Source organism: Euprymna scolopes, chromosome 9, assembly GCF_053919585.1.
Source record: "Euprymna scolopes isolate OS-2025 chromosome 9, ASM5391958v1, whole genome shotgun sequence".
In the NCBI taxonomy this organism is placed as follows: Eukaryota; Metazoa; Mollusca; class Cephalopoda; order Sepiida; family Sepiolidae; genus Euprymna; species Euprymna scolopes.
This window is the reverse complement of record NC_136490.1, coordinates 81,342,060-81,368,584: the sequence shown is the minus strand read 5'-3', so window position 1 is coordinate 81,368,584 and position 26,525 is coordinate 81,342,060. Positions and strand designations below refer to the sequence as shown.

Below are 26,525 nucleotides of genomic sequence, written 5' to 3'. Positions count from 1 at the left end.
ATTGTGATGCATTTTGTAAATTTTTATCTTAACATTTTTCTTTAAAATGACTCTTAAGGTTTTTGGGTATGCTGAAACGAATATCGCATTTAAATTTTCCGCAAATAAGTAACTTTTTTGGATATTAAGCAAGGTCATTTCTTATGTTATTGCTAGTAGCCATCTTGGTACATGCGTTTGTGCATAGTTTCTCGGGGTTACGTTTGCGTGCTTGCGTGTACCAAGATGACCACCAACGATAACATAAGAAATGACATTGCTTAACATCCAGAAAAGCTACTTATTTGCAGAAAATTTAAATGCGATATTCGTTTTCAGCATATCCTAAAACCTATACAAGTAATCATTTTAAATGTTAAGGTGTAAACAAAGTAAAAAATTAGCGTTTTATTTCTTTGTCTACATAGTTGAATTTTACGTTAAACAACAGAATAGAAATGACAAAAATTACCATCAACTGGTGAATGCTTATCAGGATTCCTGGTATCCTGGTACTCTGAAAGCTACATCAAGAATTCATGTAGAGTATGATTTATGGTTGCATCTCAGAAAATAGGGGTATATCAAGAGGATTTACAAAATTGAAAATTGAACTGGTCCCAAAATGCATAAGTATTGGTCAACTATGGGAATTTCCATCTTTGACAGAAATTCAAAATCTATATGAAAAATTTTCTTCTATTTATTTCTGAGATTAATTCATATCTACTCAATTTTTTTTTTTCTGTGTGGGGAGTAGTAAATACCAGCCATGAATGCTCTTTAGGCATTCAATGGCTACAACCCAGATTAAGCTCTCCTTTGGTGAGGAGGCAGGAAAATGCCTGCTTTCAATAAAGCTATATTTAAGTACCACTTAGTTTTGTTCATGAATAGACACCTACTGTATGATACCATGCGGCAGTTTAAAAAAAAAAAAAAATTGAAATTTGTACATCTGAATTTATAATTCATGGCTTATGGTTAAGAGATACATCAAATTTGACCACATAATCAGAAAGAGCACACAATTTTATATAAGAGTGCCCAGTTTCATGAGAATAGCTTGAAAAATAAATAAATGGTGGTGAAATTACCAAATTTCTTGAAATGCTGAGGTCCGTAATTTAGCCCACTTTTTCTAAAGAAAAATGTCCACGGAAAAGCCTAATGGCACTTAAAATTCTAAAAACTTTTGAACTATTGATGATATTTGCATAATTCAAACGGTTTTAAGCATCTTTTACATAGTTCTTTTCATGCAATTTGATAAAATAACAATTATCTAAAAAGAAAAAAAAATCAACTACATTAAGCAACAATGAATAATGAAAGGGGAACTTAATTGTTCTGTCAGAACAGTGGAATATGCTCAGAGATCATTGTTTTGCATTACCTGAACACAAACTGGTGTTGGTTGACACTGGTAATGCTCTGCTAGTTAGTAATGGCTGAAGTTACTGTTGAAAAATTTCTCTCCAGCAGAATTTACTCTATTGACTAACTCCTACCTAACACTAGCATCTGTTCAATTATTCTTACAACTACATTCAGAAGATGAGCCATCAATTTTAATCTTCTGTAATTATTCCTATCTAATGCTTTCACTTGTCACAGTTCACAATTGTACGAAAGTCCCAGTTGCTATGGTCCTTGTTTGGCTTAGGGAATGGTATAATTGTTGTTGTCTTCCAGGTTTTTGGTAGTTTTCCTGTTGTCCAAATCTTATTGTGTAGTAAATATTCAAGGGATTCCTGGGGGAGTTGTTTGATGACTTCGTATCGGATTTCGTCAGGTCCTTCTGCTGTGTTGCGTGACATTTCTATTGTATTTTTTAACTGTCACAGTGAACAGCTTGTTATAGTGTTCCATGTTATTAGACGAAAAATTTAATTTTGTTCTTTCTTTTTTTGTTTTGATTTTCTGGAATTGTTGATTATTATTTGTTTTGGAGTTTTCTGCATAGGTTTTGGCTAATAAATTTGCTATTTCTGTTTTAGTCGTGGTTTTATTTTGTCCTGTTACAAAATGTCTTATAATGAAGGTTTGAGGTTTTCCAGAAATTTTTCTTACCATTTCCCAAATTTGTTTGGGTTTTGCATTTGTGTTGAGTTTACTTACATAGTCTTTCCAGCTTTCTTTTTTTTGGATTCTTTTATTGTTCTGCGTGATTTTGCTCTGAGTTTTTTAAATTTAATTAAATTTTGGGAATTTGGTGTGGTCTTGAATCTTTGTAGAGCTGCACGCCGGAGTGTTATTGCTTTTTGGCAATCTTCATTTTGATTTTTTCTGTCTTGAGTGCCTTTCTTGGCTCCCGGTTTCGATTAGTTCGAATTTGTTTTCATCCTCAACCAGCACCATTTCTGTTTTTTGTTTATTATGTTGATTTTCTTTCGGAGGTTTTGTTTTGGTAGGTGAAAATTCCTTGGGTTTAGTAGTAGTATTGGATAAGTTTGGAGTTTCAGCCTCATCTCTCTGGGACTGGGGATTCTCCTTCAAGTCCCATTTAGTTAAGTTTTCCTTTAATTAATTTAACTAGTAACTTTAATTCTTTCATCAATTCAATCAGGTTGTTTTGTACCATCTCTTGTTTTGAGAGCGGGCTATTTGTAGTTTTTGCTTTACTTGCATATGTTGGGGAGTCTGGTGTGCCCTCAACTAGTCTTCTTGCGTCCGGATATGGTAGATTTCTGGTGTGTTTGATTTTATTTATTTTTCCTTCTTCCAAACTTCGTATTTCTTTGAATCAGCTGCATCGTTTTGTTTGCAGTTTGCACATTTTAATGGCATTTCACAGCTTATGTGTTCCCCAATTCTACCACAGTTTTTGCATGTTGGTGGTCTGGTGTATCTATCTTTGTGGTGGCCAAATTTATGGTAGTTGTGACATTGTAATGGGTTTGGAATATAGATTTCTTCTATTATATAATAGTCGATTTTTATTTCTGTGGGAGGTTTGGGGGTATTGAAGTTTAAGATGTAGATGTTCCTTGGAATCATTTGGTTATTTTTTTAATGTTTATTCTTCTGACTTGTGTGACTCCTTGCTCCTTTAAGTTATTTTTAATTTCTTCTGGCAAGCAAAGTGCAAGTTCTGGGCTTTTTATCACACACTTTGAAGAGTTCAAGGTGATGCGAGGGTAGGATTTTATTTTAAGGTTGTGGATGTAGTTTTGATTTAGGAGTGTGTTTGCTGAGAGTTTATTTGGTACTTCCATAAAGAGGGTGTTGTTACTTAGTTTTTTGATTTGCGTAGTTTTGGTTTTAGATCTAATTTCTTTTTCGATAATGAATGGAGACAATTTGGTGATTGAAGTACTGCTCTCCATAGATTCCAAAGCAATGAATCTTGAGAATATTCTATGATTATCTAATTCTATATCTGAGTCTGATTCATCTTCACTTTCTGGAAACATAAATTATATTTTTTCCTTCATCATCCTTGCTCTCCACCCTCCTCGAAGCCCTGAATTTTCCCCACTTTAAAAACCAATGTTGTTATCATGGGGAGGCAAGTAAGTAGGAACTTAGCACACTCTTGAAATATTTAAATATTGATTTTGCAATTTTTTTTTTTTTTTTTTTTTTTTTAATGATTGGGTAGATTAGTCCATTATAATTCGCTGAAAACAATTGTAAAAAAGACAAAAAAAAATATTGTTGGTGGGGTGGGGGTACTGCTTGCACGTGTGAACCAAAAAAAAAAAAAAATCATATTTCACACTTTCGGTTTTTCAAAACAAAACCCTGTTTATTTAGTTCATCATTAAAAACTAATGCAATGGATAAAAGTGCATGCAAGTTACATATTTACAAAGTTTATTTTCTTGTCTTTTCAACCATGTAAATATTTTGAAAATTTGACTAGAAATAACACCGGAGTGGTTGGGATTGCTTTAATTATATATTCTTATAACTGAATAGCTCTAATAAGTCTAATTACAGTAGCGTCCAAAACTAAGGGACAAAATTTTTAAACCTAATATTTGTTAGAAATAACAACTGTAAAAACCTGAAATTTTGACAACTGGTGGTGGTTATCATCCATAATAACAGACTAAAATTTGAATCATTTACAAAGGATAGAGAAAGAATTATAACAATTATTTAGTTTCAAAATAAAAACGTCCAAAAGTAAGGGACAAAATTGAGAAAAATAATGCAAACAATATGCTATATTCAAATTTTTTTTTTTATTTCCTCTAAACAATAAGTCATTTGTAAAGGTTGCAACAGCCAGCACCATGGCGAAACGTCAAAAACTTGATTACTCTGTAAGACAAGCTATTGTGAAGTTACACTAGGAAAAGCACACCATTAGAGAGATTTCGGATAAAGTGAAACGTTCCAAGAGTGTTGTAGGCAGGGTTGTTAAATCCTACAATGATACTGGCAAAATAGTTAGTGTTTCTAAAAACTGCAAGAGAAGATAGAATAATGACTGCAAGAAATAGGGCTGTTTAATCAAACCCCAGGGAAGAAACCACTTGTTAGTTCAAAGAATAAGAAGAGATTAGAGTTTGCAAGCAGGTATGTAATTTGGGCATAAAATGAAAATTGGGCAAAAGTATTTTTAAGTGATGAAAGCAAGTTTAATTTATTTGGAAATGATGGAAAAAATAATGTAAAGAGACATATTGGTGAAAGATTAAGTGCAAAATGTACTAAGAAAACTGTCAAGTTTGGAGGCAGAAACGTCATGATATTTGGAATGTTTTCTAGCCAAGGTACAACGCCTCTTGTCCGGTTACAAACTCGTGTAAACGCGCAGATCTATAAAAACATTGTTCAAGATCATGTGCCAATCATAGAGAATTCAGGTTTTGATAGGACTACCTTTATGCAAGATAATGCCTTATGTCACAGGGCAAAGTTGGTAATGAGCTCCCTTAGTGAGCAAGATTTTGAAATTATGGATTGGCCACTGCAAAGTCCTGACTTAAATCCAATAGAAAATCTTTGGAAATCCTTAGGAGTGAAAGTTATGGAAAGAAATCCCACTAACATGGAGGATTTGTGAGTGAAGCTTGGCTGTTTACATTATTTTTCTCAATTTTGTCCCTTACTTTTGGACGTTTCTATTTTGAAAATAAATAATTGTTATAATTCTTTTTCTATCCTTTGCAAATGATTCAAATTTTAGTATGTTATTATGGATGATAACGACTACAAAATTTCAGCTTTTCACAGTTGTTATTTCTAACAAATATTTGGTTTTAAAATTTTTCCCTTAGGATGCTACTGTGTGTTCTGATAACAAAATAGCTCCAACTAAATATGTAAGAACACTTTTTATATATTCATATTTTTTAATTTTTAATTAGTTCTGGAACAGAGAATTAACATTTGTTTACAGCAATGTTATTGCTGATAGTATTGCTGCTGCAGATAGTTTTTAGATACTTTTTGAAAATAGAATGATTTTTTTTCCCCTGGTATCATGATTTTAAATTGCTTGCTACCACAAGAGAAAACAAGTTACAATTACACTTTTAACAAATAAATACAGTAAAAGGATTCATTCAGTGGGTGTCTAAAGAGAATTTAAAAAAAAATTTTTTTCAATACTCTTCATGTTGAAGTCTTTTTTTTAATACAACAAATTAGTGATCAAAAGAATTTTGGACACCCAAACTATTAAAAGTGACATCTCTTCTAGTTATATTAAAAATTTCATGACAAAATTTTTAATAGAAACGCATTTATAAATCGGGGTGGGGTGGGGGTAATTACAAAATCTTACCTGAAAACGCTGTTTTATGATGTTAACATTTTTATTGCTTAATTTTCTTTAAAACTCTTAAAATATCTTAAAATATATAATGTACATTATTATTTATTAATGCATTTGAAAGTATATCCATTTCCGAACAAAACTGTGGTATTTTGAGAACTTAAAGTGCTTTGGTTTTTAAAATATGATTTTAGCAGAAACCCCTTGAAATCTGATTATCCAAAGCCTTTTATCGTCCATGTGTATTGCTAGTTGAATGAATTGGGCTACAAACCTGCCTCATTTGCCATACTCTCCAAACGTCTTACCTACCGACTACCACTTTTTCAAGCATTTCTGCAACTTTCTGCATGAGAAATGCTTCAAAAACCTAAACAATATCCAAAACACCTTCAGCAACTTCATTGCCACCAAAACGCAAGATTTTTACGTTACTGACATAAATACACTTGTTTTGCGTTGGCAAAAGTGTGTGGATTCTGATTGTGCTTATTTTGATCAATAAATTTTTGTTTGAGCCGAAATATGTTCATCTGAATTTAATTTAAAAACTGCAAGATCTTTCTTGTCAACCTGATATTTACATAGGTCTCGACAAAGTATAGTTTTGAGTCATTAGTTTCAAAATTGATACCCAGAAACTATTATTTAGTAACATAAAAAAAGTAATTAAATCTTTTGTGTCCGTGGCATGATTGACCCTCAGTCACCACCTCCTCCTATCATTTGAAAGATACAAGGGATGAATGTCTGATCAAAAAAATGATCAAGTTGAATAATAATAATAATGATTAACTTTTTGCTAAGGCATGTGGTGACCAGTTGTTTGGTCCTATCAGTCCTCTTCAACCTCTTTTTTTTCAGTAAGTTTTAAGAGATCAAAGAGCTCTCTCCTGGAGCTAACACTTGATTCTGTTATGATTTAAATTTATATCTGAGGGCTCTTTTCAGAATAGATACTGTTCCCTTTCTGTATTGCAAATCACAATTCAAGTAACCAGAACACAAATTCAGTGGTTTTGTAAAGTATTTCATGTAATCCATAATATTGCTAGCTGCAGAGATTCAGTCGGCATATTCCACAACCCTAGCTGACAGAATAGATAGAACAAAGAAATAGTATTATTTTTATGAATTTATAAAACACAGCAAATACAAATGCAAGAAAAAAAAATAGCAAAAAGAATTCCAATTATTGAAAATTAAAGTCAATAAAATTGATTTTAGAATGTGACATTTTCTCCTTGGATGTTTGTTGTCAAAATATAAAAAAACTTTTGCTGGAATCAAATTCATCATTTTTGAAAATTTTGTTTTTTATGTTGTTCAATAATTTGGAACAAATTAACTGGAGAATTCACAAGAAAAAACTTCTTAAAATTGTTTTCAATCTACAAAACTATGAAATTTACTGTGAAAGTATAAAAACTCTTTTCTATTCCAATATAACTTATATACAATATAATAATATAAAGCTTAGAACAATCAGTTAACACTTGACAAACATGTCTATATTTTTAATATATAATGATAATTGAAAACTTACCAATTGTTGGTACTTCAGCAATACATACTCTACGTAATGCGTTGGCAGAACTGAAAAATAAATAAATTCATTTTAATACAAGGATTACACATGGAAGTGACCATTTTCCAAGTCAGCTTGGAAAATACAGACTTCTCAATATTAAGTGAATGACTAATTAGGAATGATTCCAGAACCGATGTTGCTCCAAATTAACACCAGAATTAAATAACACTAATAAGGATCACATGAAATACTTTACAAAATCACTATGGAGAATATACAAAAGTTATCCTATTAAATTCCACAAGCCTTAGTTTCACAAGGTATGCTATGTAGACACACATTGCTACTGTTAGATAAATTTAGAATACCTACATTTATTGAGACACAGCAAACGTAAGCTTGAAGCATCATTAAAATATAAAAATAAATGTATCATACTGTAAAAATATATTCACACAAAAACATTCACATTTTATTCTTGCAGAAAGTAATCAAGCAAATGCATGGGTGCCCAGGACTTTGCAAAAGTATGAGATATTGTAATTCTATTTTACATACCTTCAATATTTTGATAATACATATATCAGCTTATATAGAGATAACAAATTGTCTATAACGCATTCTAACAAGGTCATGGGTGAAACCGTCACTTAAATAAAAATACATAGCAGCCGTATTTAAAGGACAACATTTAACTCCATGTTTAATCATCCAGAAATTTATGATTTTGAAACCCATATCCACAATTTATGACTTTGAAACCCATATCCACAGGTGGACATCTTAAAACTAAAATAATTCTGAAAATTTGAGCATGTAAGCGGTTTTTGATTCAAATCATTTCCCATTTGCGCATAATCCATGTGAGACATCACCCAGGTGTCATTTCAATAATTACATTTTCTTAAATATTTGCAGTTTCAAATATGATGTAACCCTAGAAATTCACTCAGATAAGTTTTGCAACATGAGGAATCCAAAAGTGGCATCAAATTTGGTCAGAAATGAAGTGATTTTATCAAATTTTCACATGTGCACCAATATAGAGTAAAATATTATGTGCCTAATATGGTACCAAGTTTTTTTTTCCTTTCGGCCATCTATTTACACTATGAAGTAACTATGGATGAAAATAGTAAAAAACGTTCTTAGTTCTCAGTGTCTTTGCAAAATTTTTTCATTCTGATTTTCTTTCCTTTTTTGCAATCATTTTTGTTTATTTTTTCATTCATATTTTCTCAATTCATTATTTTTCATACATTTTTTCTTTTTGCATTCTTTTCCTATCATTCTTTTATGTCATTTGGGTTTTTTATCCTTTTCTATCAGTTGTGTTTTCATTCATTTATCATCCATCCATTTTTTTTTCATTTTATAGTCATATTTTGTGCATTCATTTTTTAATTCAATTCCTTAATTCTCTTTTCATTAGTCTTTTACATATTATAAGGTTATGGTGTGGTATTTGTTCGATGCACAGTTAGAAAAGAGATTAGTTACCACAATACCACATTTATTCTAGAAGTCTTCTTGGAAACTTCTAGGCTGATCTGGCGAAATTTTGTATGGATCTTTGTTATAAAAAGGTGCAGTGATGCACAGTTCGGGATTAATAGTGATTAGTATTTAATGTAAAAATAAGCACAAATTTAACCCTAACCTCGACCACCAATTTGGCATAAAGTATGCATTCTAAGTCAACAGGTTATAACTTTTGTGCATCCAAATGAAAGAGGCAATAATTGTTAGTGTCCAAAGGTGGAAGAGAAAGCTTACACACATTCTTTTATTATCCATACTCCTGAACAATGCCGGGTAGCACTGCCAATATGAACTAAGAAGCCATCACCTTTTTTTTGTTTCGTGTTTTGAATAAACACAAATTTAACCATCAATTTGGCATAAAACATCCATTCAAAGTCAAGGAGTTATAACTTTTACTACAACAGTTAGTGAGAGAGAAGAAGCGATAGAAGTTTTAATACAAAGGTGTTACAAACTTACTTGGTTTTTTATGTCCTGGGCAACACTGAATAAACTACTAGTTTAAAATTAAAATTAGTACAAAAGTTTTCTTGATTTTTAGGGTTTTCATTTCTTTGTGCAAAATTGAGGACGCCATAATTTTGTGTGTAAATTTAATGAAAGATGAACAAATTATTTTAGAATTTAATGTAAAATAATTCCCCATTACAAGTCATTCTAGCATTTTAGTGCAGTTAACCGTTTTTTTTTCTATGGGAGATAAATCTTGTATGTTTTTTTTTTTTTTAAGATGATTATGTGTGGCTTTAAGAGGGTTTTCATGCAACGAGAATATGGGGAGCGTTGCCATTCGAACTTTGAATTAATTGTAGGGCTACGGAAAATTATGTGTGAAGACTTGACAGAAACAAAAACAACAAAAACAATATTAGAAGGGGGGATTAGTTTCACAAACATTTAATGTAAAATAATTCACCATTTCCAGGTCATTCTAGCATTTTAGAACAGTCAACCAATTTATTTTTTTATGGGAGATAAATCATGTGCATTTTTCTTTAAGAAAGGATCTATTTTTTGTTTGTTTGTTTTGGACGCTTGTATGTGGTTTACAGAGGTATTTTGTTTTGTTTTTTTTGGGGGGGGGGGGGCTTGCCATTCGAACTAGACAAAATACTGTTAGAAACTCGCTCAATATATGTTACCGTGACATAGGCTAACATATTTGGTGGGTTTTTAACAGTATTTTCTATAGTTTTTTTTTATTTTTAACTCCTTTTCTCAAACTTACCACGTCAAAGAGAGTCGGGTGCCAATTTTAATTTTCCAATACATTGGTGAACACTATGTTTTTCGAGCTGAATAAACATATTACATTAAATAAAAACACTAAAAAAATATCCAGTTAGGTAGAAAAGTAACGTATCTTGCCTTTGATAACATTTATTTGTTATATATTTGTTTTTTGACAACTTTTTTTGAATCTGTGTATAGTAATATAAATAAGATTTTAATACTTATTTTGATTTTGAAAAAACATTTTGGGCTGTTTGCAGTAAAACATTGTTTTCATTCGCTGTTCAAAACTAATGCAATGAATAAAAGTGCATGCAAGCTATATATTTACAGAAGTTTATTTTGTTTTTTCAATCATGTTTTTAAATTTGACCAGAAATGTGAGAAATTGCAACGGATTCATAATGCCGAATTGGTTGGGATTGTTGTTATTATATATTCTGAAAACCGAATAGTTCTAAACTAATGTTATTCTGATAACAAAATAGGTCTAATCATGTAAGAACATTTATATTCATATTTTCATAATTCGTTTTTGAATAAAAATTAAAAAACGCATGTTGTTTACACTGTGCTAATGCTACAGCTGCTGCTGCTGCTAATACTAAACTCATTTGTCCAAACTCGAGAAATACAAACTTCTTTTTTTCCGGGTAGGTCCTTTCAAATTATTGTCAATTACCGCAGTCTTACTCAACATAAAATAATACTTTTAATTGATAAAGATAGTAAAAAGATTGATTTACTTACTAGTGGGTGTCCGAAGAATTTTTTTTTCAAAATGTTCGATACTCGTCATATTAAAGTCTTATTTTTAACAAAAAAAAAAAAAAAAAAAAAAAAAAAAGAAATGGTCAAAAATATTTCGGACATTTGACATTAACACCTTTTCTGATTGGTTTATTACAAAACCTTACCGAAAACGCCATTTTATGACGTTTACATTTTTATCACTTTATTTGCTTAAAACTCTTAAAATATATAATGTACATTCATATTTATTAATTCATAAATTTGATTTCCAAACAATACTATTTTGCTATTTTTAACGCTTTTAGTACATGTACTTTAGTACATGCGTTTAACTTCTTATTTGTACTTAAGGTAGAATTGTTTTTAGTGGTCAAAAAAAAACAAATATATAACAAATAAAAGGTATTTGTGCACTTATGCTAACATGCTGAAATAATAACATTATTTAGAAACCCATTCTTAACAAGAGGAAGGAAGGATGTTTTTGTTAACTATTCTGTACTTTCACCTAACAAATAAAGATATTGTAAAACTTGAATTTATTTTTAACTCATTGTCAAAACCATTTTTTCGAATCTGTAAAACAAACCATTTTTTTTTTTTTTAACTGAAGATATCTAGAAAATAATAATAATAATTAGGCGGTTCAATATAGAATTTCATTGTGATGCATTTTGTAAATTTTTACCTTGTTTCCACCTTAACATTTTTCTTAAAAATGACTACCTTTAAAGGTTTTCGGGTATGTTGAAAACGAATATCGCATTTAAATTTTCCGCAAATAAGTAGCTTCCCGAATATTAAGCAATGTCATTTCTTACATTATTGCTGGTGGCCATCTTGGTATGCGCGTTTGTGCACAGTTTCTTGGGGTTACATTTGCGTTAGTGGTGGGACGATTAATCGGAATCGTTAATCGTAAGAATCGTGTATTTTGGGAGGTATCGGAATCGGAATCGCATCGTTAAAAAATACCTTAATTTTCCGATTCCTTCATTACGATTCTTTTAGTCTGATGTTGAAAAAAAGAAAAAAATTTCCTGATATTTCTAACCGGAAGAGAGAAATAAAAAGAAACCAAAGAAATTCATTATTAACAGGGCAATGCTTAGTGCCCCTCACTTACAAGGTTCATTCATTCAGATCTATTGTAATCAAAACTACAAAAGAGTTAACTTGAAAAGAATTATGCAGGGCTCTACATTGCGAGTAAAAATAAAAAAAACGCTTATCTTTTTTTTTTTTACTGACAAATCTTCTAATACTGAATGAAAATGCTTTTTCAACTTATATTTTCTTAAAATAAAACGAGCAAAGTCAAATTATTTAAACAGTAAAAGGTTTAATAGAACAATATAGTTTTTTTTTTCTTTTTTTAAAAGAAGGCTTTTGAAAGAAATATCTCTAAAATGAAATTGATCACGTTGTATTATTTCGCAAAGTTTTGACAGTAGTCGGTTTCTTTTGAAGTTTCAAAAAAATCGACCCCATACCTATCTCTTCCAAACCTAAAGTTATTAAATAACCCCTTCGTTAATTTAAGGGTAATTAATTCAATTCAGTCAAGTTTATTTTTGTTGTTTTTTTAATTTCATTGAAATAAAATCCATTATTTTTTTTATTTTTTTCTCCAGAAAGATAAAACCCTGAATTTGATTATATTAAAAGCAGAATAATATAATCTTTTTTCTAGAATTTTAAATTGAAAATTAAAAAAAAGTGTTTGGCGCAGTTTTTTGCCGAACGAAAAAGAAATTAATATATATTTTTAAAAGGTTTTGTAATCAATTAATTTTTATGTCTAAATAATATTTACGATTAATTAAATAATTTCATTTTAAAAAGTATTTATAAATAGAATTTTACTTAAGACTTATAGTTTAGCAATATTGAACCGCATCAACCATGTGTGAATTGAACACAGTCAACCAAAAAAAAAATTCAAAAGAAAATGCATATTTGCATTTCATTATGTAAACTTTTATACATTGGTTTCAAAAATTAAATTCTATAAGTTTTTTTTTGTTAACTACTGAACAACGTGGAAAGGTGTGGGGGGAGGAAAAAAGGAAATTAAATGATGATAATAAATTATGATAACCGTCTTTGAAAGGCACTAAACTCCTAAAATTTATTTCTTAAAAATTTTAAGCGGCATTCCCCGGCGATTTTAAAGCACTCTCTCCAAAAAAAAAAAAAAAAAAGATTTGATTTTTAAGTTTGGGAAAGATATATTTATTATAACCGAATTCCTGTATGAAGACTGGATCTACTTTATTGGACGTTAATTTGAGAGATAAGTAATTTTTCAATGTTTATTTCGATTAATGGTATTTCTCAAATATGGTCGTTAACTTTGGAAGGGTTATTTTGTATCTACAGCGCCATGTCACGTGGTATATTGTTTTTTCATTGCGCACGTTCATTTATAAATTATTAAATTAAATATTTATCTTTTTTATATTTAATTAGTATATATTTTCTTTCTCTTCCGCTATATTTTTTTATTTAATTCATTAAATCTTTTAATTATGAGGACCAAAATAATGAATCGTGTGTATTTATTCTCTAATTTTCTTGTTTTTGTTCTGTTATATAAATTCTATTTTCTTTGAGTTTTTTTTTCTGTATTCCAATTAAGTAAAATAAATTTTCTCTAAAATAAATTTTGCTAATTTTTCCGTTTAGTTTACTATATAATAATTTTATTTAAACCAAAACACGACGGTGTAGACATAAAATATATCTTTCAAAGTTAGGGAACATATTTGGGAACTACCGACCATAAGTATAAAACTACCTGGTATATTTCAAAACAATAAATTCCCTAGGAATCGGAATCGGAATCGTACTTGGTATCAGAATCGTTAATCAATATTTTCCTGGAATCGGAATCGTATAAAAATTAGGAATCGTCCCAACACTAATTTGCGTGCTTGCGTGTATCAAGATGGCCACTAGCAATAACATAAGAAATGCTTAATATCCGGAAAACTACTTATTTGCAGAAAATTTAAATGCGATATTCGTTTTCAGTATATCCTAAAACATATAAAAGTAATCATTTTAAATGTTAAGGTGGAAACAAGGTAAAAAATTAGTTTGATTTCTTTGTTTACATAGTTGAATTTCCAGTAAAACAACAGAATAGAAATGACAAAAATTACCATCAACTGGTGAATATATAGCTGGTATCCTGGTACTGTGAAAGTTACATCGAGGATTCATGTAGAGTACGATTTATGGTTGCATCTCAGAAAATAGGGGTATATTTTGGGCCAGATAGAGAGGATTTACAAAATTGAAAATTGGACTGGTCCCAAAATGCATAAGTTCTGGTCGACTATGGGAATTTCTATCTTTTACAGAAATTCAAAATCTATATGAAAAAATTTTTTTTTATTTCATATCTACTCAATTTTTTTCCTTTGAGGGGAGTAGTAAATACCGGCTATGAATGTTCTTTAGGCATTCAATGGCTATACCCAAGATTAAGCTCTCCTATGGTGAGGAGGCAGGAAAATGCCTATTCTCAATAAAGCTATATTTAAATACTACTATAATATCTAGTTTTGTTCATAAAGACACTCACTGTATGATATCATGCGGCAGTTTTAAAAAAAATTGAAATTTGTACATCTGAATTTATAATTCAAGGCTTATGGTAAAGATATACATCAAATTTGACTGCATAATCAGAAAGAGCACACAATTTTACATAGGACTGCTAAGTTTCATGAGAATAGCTTTGTTAGCAGAAAGGGGAAAACAGATCAAGCGAACAGGTCTTAACTGGTTACCTGGAAATCTTCTAACACTCACACTAGTCTTTATGTCTTAAAGGCTGGGGGGGGGGGCATACATGATGTTGATTATGCATTTGCGGAATGCCCGTTTGAGGCGTACAACAAATTAAAAGAGAAGAAAGAGGTGGATGGGAGAATCCGTCGATGTGTATGCAAATGAAGTCAAAAGATTAGTGGAACTGCAGGAATTTGGAGACAGGTCGTGAATCATGTAGCAAAAATGGCATTCGTTACCGGGTTCCCGGAGGAGATTTCAAAGAGGCTGCAGCAGGTCCCAGATATCAAGACTTTGGAGGTGAGTGATCTGTTTCCAACTGCAAGAATATTAGTAAGCACCCAACCCTCTGTGGCTGTAGGAACGGTGGCAGCAGCATGGAAGGATGAGAGCAAAAGCCACCCAAGACCGGGAGGCGCATGTTTTGAATGTGGGGGCCCGCACCTGCGGAGAGACTGCAGGAAGTTCTTGGAAAGGACTGTGTGCTACAGGTGTAATCAGAGTGGTCACATGGTAGTTAACTGCAAGAGTCCGGGAAACTATCAAGGGGGAGCCGAAGCGGCAGCGGCTGCCCCGACTTGGGAATAATGGTGTGAAATTGTGGTGGAAGGACAAGAAGCTGTGGCTCTGATCAATATTGGCTGTACCACTACCATGCTCAGAGAATGGAAAGGGAAGGGCGAAGTAGTGACATTCGATGGGTCACGAGTGAAATGTCTGTCGATGGAGGAGGACTGTCACAATTGAAATTGAGTATCACCGGATGAGAGTCCATGCGGTTGTCACTGATCACCTGGTGCCTGGTGTCCAAGCGATTATTGGAATGGATGTAATATGCCGACTTGGGGGTGTCACAGTCGACAATGGCATGAGGTGCGGACCAGCTAGATGCGCGGTAACAGAGCAGGTCAACGAAGAAATCAAACAGGTTGGAGAAAAGAAATGGATGTCAATAAGTGATCCGGATTTTAGAGCGGAATTCGATGGGAATCAGTGGACAAGGAAGAATCAACCTCCTACGTTAACAAACAGGGTGGCATGTTACGATAACTCGCTCAGAGGAGCAGCAAACTGTTGCTGTGGACAAATGACGTTGAATCGGGCATCTTGCCATTAATGGCCGTGTGCCCCACCTCTCTTGGGACGTCACGCAAGGACCCCCTGGTCGTCTTCGAAAACTTTGGCTCGTGATGTCTTTTTCTCTGAGAGGCGGTCACATCAGATTCCTGGTATGCTGAAAATGAATAGCAAAGCTCACGCAGGCAAGAAAGAAAAACAGACACTTGAAATTCTATTCTACTAGAGTTAATTTCACAAAAAGTACAGACTTTTTACAGATATATACACAAACTTCTTAAGACATTTCTCTTCGGAGATGGCACTCAAGCGGATGGAGAGGGGGGTGGTCACGTCTTCAGAGAGCGATATTTTTATCTTGAGATTCTGCGTCAATCTGACCAATTTCGAGCGGCATTAGCATTATATAGCCGGGTGTGTGTTCGAAAATTCCCCAAACCAATCAAATTACGACACGCATTTGGGGAAACCTCAATTGCGGGTGTGCAATTCACGAATATTTCCAGCTTTGTAATCTGGGACCAAAAAATGATATCTATTCCCATGACCTCAAAGGTTAAACCCTGTCATTCAGAACCCCTGGTACTGGGTCCCTCAGGTCGGACAATGTCAACGCCATTATTCTAACATTTCCTGTCATTGATTTTTCAATAGTAATTATATCTCTGAGTTTGACAATAACACAAAATATATATCTGATTTTTCAAACAATAAAGCAAAATATATCTATATACTTCAATTTCAAGCCTTTGTGATATCCGCTGTCGTCTGGGATTAATCAAACAATCTTAGCATAGTTACCCAGCCTTCTTCAGGTCCCTGGGAAGTCTGAAGCTCCCCAATTAGGGGCAAATCGCTCCCTCAGGTCGATCACGTTACAGCCGTTCTGCAACCAACAAAAGGAAAGGTCAGACCAGTACTAGATTTCCAAGAATTGAACCGACACGTCAAGTGCCATACTGGGGGTGATGCCATAGATATATGCAGTGAAACCATGAGAGAATGGAAGCAAATGAATGCTGCCTCTAAGTTGGTCGATCTAAAATCTGCCTATTTGCAACTCCGCATTCCCAAAAAACTCTGGAAGTAGCAGTTGGTCAGATATAAAAGCAGAACCTACTGCCTTATGAGGCACCCAAGATCATGTCAACCATTCTAAGGAAGATTCTAGAAAAAAATGGGGAAGGGAGATGGCGCCGTGAGCTCATATATTGACGACATCCTCATGAATGAAACTCTTGTGACTGTAGGAGAGGTCATGGTTCACTTAAAGAAGTTCAGGTTGGTCGCCAAGGCACTGGAAGAATTGGATGGGGGAGCGGCTTTGAGACTAAAGTTGAAACGAAATGCGTTGAGTGGCCTAGAATTTCGAAGGGGAAACGAGATCTCAGAAATGAAAGAAGAGCTCAACAAGCGGAAGCTTTTTTCGATATGCAGCAGGCTGATCAGGCATTACCCCATTGCCGGCTGGCTTAGACCAGTATGCAGCTACATCAAGAGACATGCCGAAGGTAGATGATGGGATGATAGAGCGAGAGGAAGAACGACTGCCTTGATTGAAGAGGTCCTGAAAGAAGTGGAAAAGCAAAACCCTGTTCGAGGAATGTGGAACGTGCCGTGAACACTGGATGGAGTCGTGTGGTGTGATGCAAGCAGTATTGCAACAGGGGTTGTCTTGGAAATGGGTGAAATGGTTGCAGAGGATGCGGCCTGGCTACGGAAGAAAGATGATGCTAACCACATTAATGTAGCAGAATTGGATGCAGTTACCAAAGGAGTTAATCTGGCTTTAAAATGGGGACTATGCAACATCTGTGTGAAAACAGATTCTGCCACTGTGTTTGCTTGGTTGAAATCGATAGCAGAGATACTAGTGAAGCGCAGGCTCAGGATGCTGGCTGAGCTGATGCAGGAGTTTTCTTTGAAGCTGCGCGTAATCATGATTGCCTTTGAGAAGAACAAAGCAGATGCTCTCACAAGAGTGAGAAAAAGCTGGCTTGTGCCAACAAAAGAGCATATTGCTGCAGTGACTCAACTGGATAACTCTGGGGTGCAAGAGTTGCACAATCTGCACCATATGGGGATAGAGAGGACATTGTACCTGGTGAGAAAAGTTGATCCGAGTGTCTCAAAGGAACAAGTGAAGCAAGTGGTCAGGCCTTGTGACAAGTGTTAGTCAATTGACCCTGCTCCAAGGGTGCATGAAGCTGGAGAACTAGGTGTAACTGAGACCTGGAAAAGACTCGCAGTTGATGTCACCCATTACAGGGGTGGAGTTTACATGACAATGGTCAACTGTGGCCCCGGGCGCTTCGCCCTATGGAAAAGGCTGCGAGGTGAAACGGGCAGTGAAATAGCAGCAGCCCTTGACGTGGTGTTTCTGGAGCGCGGTCTGGTGGAAGAGCTTCTAACCGACAATGGTACTACTTTTAGATCAACAGCAGTTGTGGATGTGCTACAGAAATGGAATGTCCATCAATTCTTTAGAACTGCCTATAGAGCCAGTGGCAATGGGATTGTAGAAAGAAACCACCGGACAATAAAGGCAGTGGCAGCAGAGAGAGGGAACACCTCGCCTGAGCAAGCGGTCTATTGGTACAACATGTCACCTAGATCGGGGCAACAGCAAGGGACAGTTCCACACTTGTCAATATTCAAATACTCCTGGAGGCATCCTAGGGTTGAGTAGGCAAGCAGGGAGATGGAGACAACAGGGACCATCAAAGTCAGTGACAAAGTATGGGTGAAGCCCCCAGGGGTGCAATGTACCACACAGTGGAGCAGAGGACACATAACTGGGAATAATACTAGCAACAACGTTGCAGTAGATGGAGTACCAAGACATATTCTTGATATCAGGCCAGTGGAAAATGAAACGGTGGAAAGCAATGTGCAGCGAGAGGATGGCGAGACACTTCAGAGACCAAGTAGGGAAAGACGACCACCACAGTGGATGAGGGATTATAAAATGTGATGCGGAGATCAGGGAGGATGCTGTTTAAAGTTAACAGAAGAAAAAGAGAAAAAGAAAGGGAAAAACAGATCAAACGAACAGGTCTTACCACGAGTGTCGGGTGAAGTTCGGCGAAAGACAGAGAGAAATCAAGATGGCGCCCATAGTTTTAAAAAGGTTTGCTCTGGTGGAAGTCACGTGAAATCATGCGGGGATATGTATAAAAAGAGTTGACAGGTTAGGTCGGGGAGAGGCAGACAAACGAAGGTTGGTGTTAGTGGTGGTTGTTGGCTTGCAAACACAAATTCTTTTCTTTTTTTTTTTTTTCTTTAATTTTGTTGTCCTAAACTAGGAACACTTCAAGCTTCAAAAATAAATGGTGGCAAAATTACCAAATTTCTTGAAATAATGAGATCCGTAATTGAACCCACTTTTTCTAAAGAAAAATGTCCACGGAAAAGCCGAAATTTTGGCACTTAAAAATTCTCATAACGTTTGAACTACTGATGGTATTTGCATAATTCAAACGGTCTTAAGCATCTTTTACATAACTCTTTTCATGTAAGTTGATAAAATAACAATTATCTAAAAAGAAAAAATCAACTTGTAATGCTACTAAAAATGTTCTCACTTGAGCACTGGCTCTACTCTGAATGAATAGAGATGCAGTTGATATTAGATTCCTCAAAAGAAGACAAGACATCGGCAAAGCTCTGGTATCCTGCACCTTATGCAGAAGATTTAATGCAACAGAGAAGTGGAGGCCATTACTCCTAATATGTTCCTGAAGCCCAATAAAAATCCCGGATTACTATTACACTTAGAGGGCGATCCTTTATCTTCTGTTCCTCCAAGCAGAAGATTAATTGAATCCATAGAGGAAAAAAATATTTGGTTGAAGGAGTTTCAGCAGGTCTGATATGAAGAATATCTCCTGAATCTTAGGGAAAAGTCTCTCGGATGCTCTCAAAAGCCATTGTAAGAAAGTAATAAAGAACGCAAGATGGTTGTATGCTCAATCCATCAAGTCTAAAGTAGCTGAGCAGCAGCTTGGTTCCCACCAGTTTTGGCAAATAGCAAGCAGAATCCTAAACAGAAGCGTGTGCTCTATCCCAACTATCATCAATGGACCTGAGGTAATCTCGTCAGCATCAAACAAAGCCAAACTCTTTGCCAAGAACTTTGCAGCTACTTATACGCTTTGCAACCAAGGTCGGCAACCCACAATATTTCCTCCTGTATTAGAAAACACGCTATGTGATATACATATATCTGTACGTGATGTTGCCAAGCTAATCAAAAACCTTGATTCCAGTAAAGCAACTGGCCCTGATGGTATTCCAATTATAGTAGTCAAAAGACTTCAACCTGAACTAGCGCCCATACTTACAAAACTGTTTAAACGTTGTCTTAAGGAGAATTGCTTCTCATCACCCTGGAAAATCTCATCAGTATGCCCTGTATTTAAGAATTCAGGTGATCGCTCATCCCCCTCTCAGTACAGGCCAATAAGTCTCCTGTGTGTCATGAGTAAGTTGCTGGAATCTGTTAAATAAAGAAGTAATCAACAATCTCAACAAAAATAACTTTCTTAGTGACACTGAATATGGTTTCCATTCTGCTAGATCTACAGCAGATGTGCTTACAGTTATATCTCAAAGGATTAGCAAATCTCTCGACGGAGGCAACCTTTCTAGGGTAATTGCTCTTGACATATCTAAGGTCTTTGATAGGGTATGGCATAAAGGTTTACTTCACAAGATCTCTAGCTATGGTATAGCTGGAAATGTCTTCTCAATTATTAAATCATTTCTTTCTGATAGGTTCATAAGAGTAGTAGTTGAGGGGCAAAAATCAGAAGCTCACAGTATTAATGCCGGTGTCCCTCAGGGGTCCATCCTGGGCCCAACTCTTTTCCTGATCTATATTAATGATCTTCCAAATCACATCCTTACATCATTTGTAGACATTTATGCTGACGACACTACCATTTATGGTAGCACATCTAAGACAGTAAACGACCAAGTTCTCTCCAATTCTAGAGCTGCTAGAAAGGACTTGACAGAGTTATAAAAAGACTTCGTAGCCTCATAGGAGATATCCTTTTCTCTTCCCTGCAACCTCTATCTCACAGAAGAGATATTGCGAGTTTGATGTATCGTTATTTTTATGGAAAGTGTCCCCCTTCGCCAAACTTTCACAAGAAACACTCGTCTAGCTGTAAACACTATCAATAATTACCCCCACTCTTTATCTGTGCCTAAACCTAAACATAAATTCCATGAACAAAGCTTCTTTCTTAGAACTGCACGCCTGTGGAATTGTCTTCCGTTTTCCTGCTTTCCGGTTGTCTTCAAGTCTAACGTAAATAAGTTCTTGATTAGCTGTTCCATATAAGTTAACAAATTTACCGAATTTTCATTACTAATGATTACTATATTGTCCAATTTCTACTGTACACTCTTTAACCCTTATCCTTGAGTGGCCTCTTAACTTTGATAATGTGGTTATGCCTGTGTAAAAACAAAAAAAAAGCTAATTCAGAACAAAAAAAAAGCTAATTCAAAACAAAAAAAAAGCTAATTCAAAACAAAAAAAAAGCTAATTCAAAACAAAAAAAAAGCTAATTCAAAACAAAAAAAAAAGCTAATTCAAAACAAAAATTAAAAAAACAAAAAAAAAGCTAATTCAGAACAAAAAAAAAGCTAATTCAAAACAAAAAAAGGCTAATTCGAAACAAAAAAAAAAGGCTAATTCGAAACAAAAAAAAGGCTAATTCGAAACAAAAAAAAAGGCTAATTCGAAACAAAAAAAAGGCTAATTCAAAACAAAAAAAAAGGCTAATTCAAAACAAAACAAAAAAGGCTAATTCAAAACAAAAAAAGGCTAATTCAAAACAAAAAAAGGCTAATTCAAAACAAAAAAAGGCTAATTCAAAACAAAAAAAGGCTAATTCAAAACAAAAAAAAGGCTAATTCAAAACAAAAAAAAAGGCTAATTCAAAACAAAAAAAAAAAGCTAATTCAAAACAAAAAAAAAAGCTAATTCAAAACAAAAAAAAAGCTAATTCAAAACAAAAAAAAAAGCTAATTCAAAACAAAAAAAAAAGCTAATTCAAAACAAAAAAAAAGCTAATTCAAAACAAAAAAAAAGCTAATTCAAAACAAAAAAAAGCTAATTCAAAACAAAAAAAAAGCTAATTCAAAACAAAAAAAGCTAATTCAAAACAAAATAAAAAAGCTAATTCAAAACAAAAAAAAGCTAATTCAAAACAAAAAAAAGCTAATTCAAAACAAAAAAAAGCTAATTCGAAACAAAAATAAAGGCTAATTCGAAACAAAAAAAGGCTAATTTTGGAAATGGACCAATGAAAAAGGGCCCTGTCGAAGTATAATCAACCAATGAGGAAAGGCCCCCCCGTCGAATTATAATCAAGCAATTTGATTGGTCGATGACGAACATGGGTGTCGTCATCATTCCATAATTGTATTATAAAAGAAGTGAAAAATCAAAGATTAAGTCAGTGAAGAACAGAAAAGAAGAAGAGAGAATCCGGAATCAGAGTCAAAGAGGGCTAAGTCGAGTCACCTCTCCTCTCTCTCTCCCCCTCGCTTGTTGCCTGATAACTCAACGCTTATAATGTGTAGATTACTTAATGAGAATTACGCAAAGTCCGCAATACCGACCAGGTATTTCAACAATAGAAGCTCAGTTGTAAAACTAACTGCTTGCTTGAATTAATTGTCAACTCTATGTATATGCTGTAAATACTTCTTTTATGAATTTCCGAAATATATATTATATTAACTAACCTCCGGAGTTTTGTTGCTGATGTGCGTTGATCCGTATATATGTACATTCTTTATTTGCCATTTGTGACACCGTATCCGTCAACGAACACCCAGGATAACTAGACGATCCACGGAGAACAGGCCTTGAGGACCAAGCATCCGAGAAGAATCCCCAACGCCTTAACGAAGAACTCACTGGGTGACGCGACGTACTAACGGTTGGCAGACCTGGTTGCCCAGTCGGCATATCATAACTGTACCGACCAGGGTGCAGATCATAACTGGGCTGCGATCAAGGGGTCAAGGGCGTGTAAGCACACGTTGAAAGGTCACATCTGATTTGACCTTTCAACGTGTGCTTACGTGTGCTTACATCAGATGTGACCTTTCAACGTGTGCTTACATCTGATGTGACCTTTCAACGTGTGCTTACGTGTGCTTACATCAGATGTGACCTTTCAACGTGTGCTTACATCTGATGTGACCTTTCAACGTGTGCTTACGTGTGCTTACATCAGATGTGACCTTTCAACGTGTGCTTACATCTGATGTGACCTTTCAACGTGTGCTTACGTGTGCTTACATCAGATGTGACCTTTCAACGTGTGCTTACATCTGATGTGACCTTTCAACGTGTGCTTACGTGTGCTTACATCAGATGTGACCTTTCAACGTGTGCTTACATCTGATGTGACCTTTCAACGTGTGCTTACGTGTGCTTACATCAGATGTGACCTTTCAACGTGTGCTTACATCTGATGTGACCTTTCAACGTGTGCTTACGTGTGCTTACATCAGATGTGACCTTTCAACGTGTGCTTACATCTGATGTGACCTTTCAACGTGTGCTTACATCAGATGTGACCTTTCAACGTGTGCTTACGTGTGCTTACATCAGATGTGACCTTTCAACGTGTGCTTACGTGTGCTTACATCAGATGTGACCTTTCAACGTGTGCTTACATCAGATGTGACCTTTCAACGTGTGCTTACGTGTGCTTACATCAGATGTGACCTTTCAACGTGTGCTTACACGCCCTTGACCCCTTGCCGCAAGTCCAAGGATTGAATACTGTTGCCACATCTGGGCAAGAGCTGCTAGAAAGGACTTGTCCTGCCTTGAGTTCAAAATAGACTTCGTAGCCTCATAGGAGATACCCTTTTCTCTTCCCTGCAACCTCTATCTCACAGAAGAGATGTTGCGAGTTTGTCTCTGCTGTATTGTTATTTTCATGGAAAGTGTTCGACTGAGTCTATGGTCTCCCCTCGCCAGACTTTCACAAGAAACACTAGACTAGCTGAAAACACTATCAATAATTTCCCCCACTCTTTATCTGCCTAAACCTAAACGTAGATTCCATGAACAAAGCTTCTTTCTTAGAACTGCACGCCTGCGGAATTGTTTTCTGTTTTCCTGTTTACCAGCTGACTACAATATGGTTGTCTTCAAGTCTAACGTAAACAAGTTCTTGATGAGCCGTTCCACGTTAACAAATTTACTGAATTTCCATTACTAATGATTACTATATTGTCCAATTTCTACTGTACACTCTTTAACCCTTATCCTCGAGTGGCCTCTTGGCCTTGAGTGGTGATGCCTATGTAAAAAAAAAAAACCTTTTTTTTTAAAAACCACGTTTAATTTTTTTTTGAAGTGAAGTGAAACCTTATAATCTTGTTATATTGTTCAGAAAATTTTGTAGAATTATGATAATTTTTTCTATTTCATGCAATGTTTTTTTAAGTATTTAAAAAGAAAATTCACTCTGTAAATAAGTAATAAAATATATTAAATCAAAAACTCATGTATTTCTTTGAGAGAAGAAAAAAAAAAAGAAATCAAATTCATTGAGGGTTTGTTTTTTTTTTAAAGGCAAAAAACTGATAAGTAAAATGTGATTATTTTTTACCTATGGTGACACATATTTCTTCAGGCACAAGGCTTCATGGCTTACGCGTATGTGTTGTTTTTACGTCCTGCTATCCATCCGTATTTCAAAACAGGAAGAAACACTGCTTTGCTAACACCGGTTAATGCTTACATAATAGCGGTCTTTTCAAATAGTTATTTTAAAAAATTCTTTTATTTAAAAAAATACATGGAATATAAAATATAAATATGGACAAATTCTCATAAATGAAGAATGGAAGCATCCATTGATTAGTATTTTATATAGGTAAGTGATTTTTTTTTTAATTTATATATATTTATCATATTTTAGATAAAGTTAAAATTTGTTGAATTTTGTGAAATCTTCTTTAAAGAACACAGATTTAAAAAAAAAAAATATTGTATATTTTTCGATAAAACCTTTTATTTTAAAGTTTGGTCTTTGCTCTTTTTATTGAAAAAAAATTAGGGTTTAAATTACATTATTCCTATTGTGATAAGCTTCGAAAGATAGTGAGTCTTTTTTTTTTTTTACATAAGCATCACCACTTATCAAGGCCCTGAGACCACTTGAGGATAAGGGTTAACAGTGTAGAGTAGTCAATTGAACGATATAATAATTGTTAGTAATAGAAATTAGGTCAGTTTGTTAACTTAAGTGGAACGGCTCATCAAGAACTTGACTCGAGCTCTTGCCATGAAAATAATGATAAAGCAGAGACAAACTCGCAACATCTCTTCTGTGAGATAGAGGTTGCAGAGAAGAGAAAAGGACATCTCCTACGAGGCTACAGTCTATTTTGGACTATGTCAAGGCAGGACAAGTCCTTTCTAGCAGCTCCTGCCCAGATGTGGCAACAGTACTCCATCCTTAGACGTACCTGGCTCTTAATTGTGTCAGCAGTAAGATATCTACGAGACCGATAGAAGGATCCCACCATTTTTCTAGCAGCCTTGGCAACAGATTTAATGCACGTGTTCCATTTCAGATCAGGAGTAAAAGTCAAGCTCAGAAGCTTATCAAAACATGAGGCCTCCCCAAGATGAGAGCCATTCATTTTTTTCATTGATGTCAGATGGGGATCAGAACGTTGATGATGTAAAGATAGAAGTTTGGTTTTAGATGCATTAAAAGTAACCAGCCACTCCTTTCCCCATTGTACCATGTGCTCAAGATCAGAGGAGAGAGAATTAGAGAGAACTTGGTCATTTACAATCTTAGATGATCTACTAGATGGCGAATTCTGACACTCCTAGTGATGGTCCTTCGCTGAAACATCTTTATCCTTTGGAATTGTCCATCACACCTAACCTCAAGAGGGAGTCTGAAATGGTTCCCCCTATTTCTTCTGAGAATCTTACTGAGGATACTAATCTGCCTGGGCCCTCCAGAAAATGAGGATGAAATTTGTAACTCTCCCCAAGAAGATCTAGATATGATTAGTCGTGACCTCTGCGACGAGTGGTACCTCTTTGAATGTGTGGGTGTAAAGTGGAACTGTCCTGAATGTGCACCTTGAAAAAGGCGTTGAGGTAGGCCCAGCTTGTTTCCTGCATGAACTCGTTGATCTTGAGTAAGACTTAAACTGCATCCGACAGTGGAGTTTAAAACTAAGGGAGAGAATGAGGATACCCTGAACTACTGTTGCCTCCAAGCGGCTGATGACAAGGCCTAGTACCTGTCTGTCCCCTGCCAGAGTTATGGTGAGGATTTAATAGTGATGTGTTTGTTATTATTTTGTAAATTAGATACTTGAAAGGGTATGAATTATACTCAACACTGAATGCATTTGTAATACATTATTTATTTAACTATAACATAAACTTAAATGTTCGTAATGAACGATTGAGGAACGATAGTCTATAGCGGCCATGTGAATGTCCCAGCCTTTTTCTCCTGGTCTCCCCTGGCTGCCAGGCACAACTAATCTTTTGATGGAAGGGAGATAATTCTGCATTTATCCATTTATGGATTATCTCTCTTTGACCATCTAACACCTCCCCTTTGAAGATGATGTCTGTAAGATGTTTGCTGTGGGTCCACTTGTAGGACTGAGGTTGGTTTGCGCCTTTGTTGTGATCTTCGTGTTGGACCATCCTTCTTAGCCTTGTTTTGTTTCCTGCATGCTGCGGGAACACTCTGAGGTAATTCAAATGTGTCCAGTAAAATATTCAATGGAATGTCATTTGATTGTCTCTTTGGAAGGTATGAATGACGCAGTTGATTTGCGTGTCTG

General features: G+C 34.7%; 1 protein-coding gene across 1 annotated transcript in view; it reads right to left on the bottom strand.

Annotated features, from left to right (window-relative positions):
- The window catches only part of LOC145284731 (DNA-directed RNA polymerase II subunit RPB3-like), a 79,423-nt gene that overhangs the window by 14,217 nt on the left and 38,681 nt on the right, over positions 1–26,525 (bottom strand). Inside the window, exon 2 of the mRNA XM_080133665.1 lies at positions 7,260–7,309. Coding sequence (XP_079989791.1) covers positions 7,260–7,309 — 50 coding nt within the window. The remainder of the gene's footprint in view (positions 1–7,259; positions 7,310–26,525) is intronic.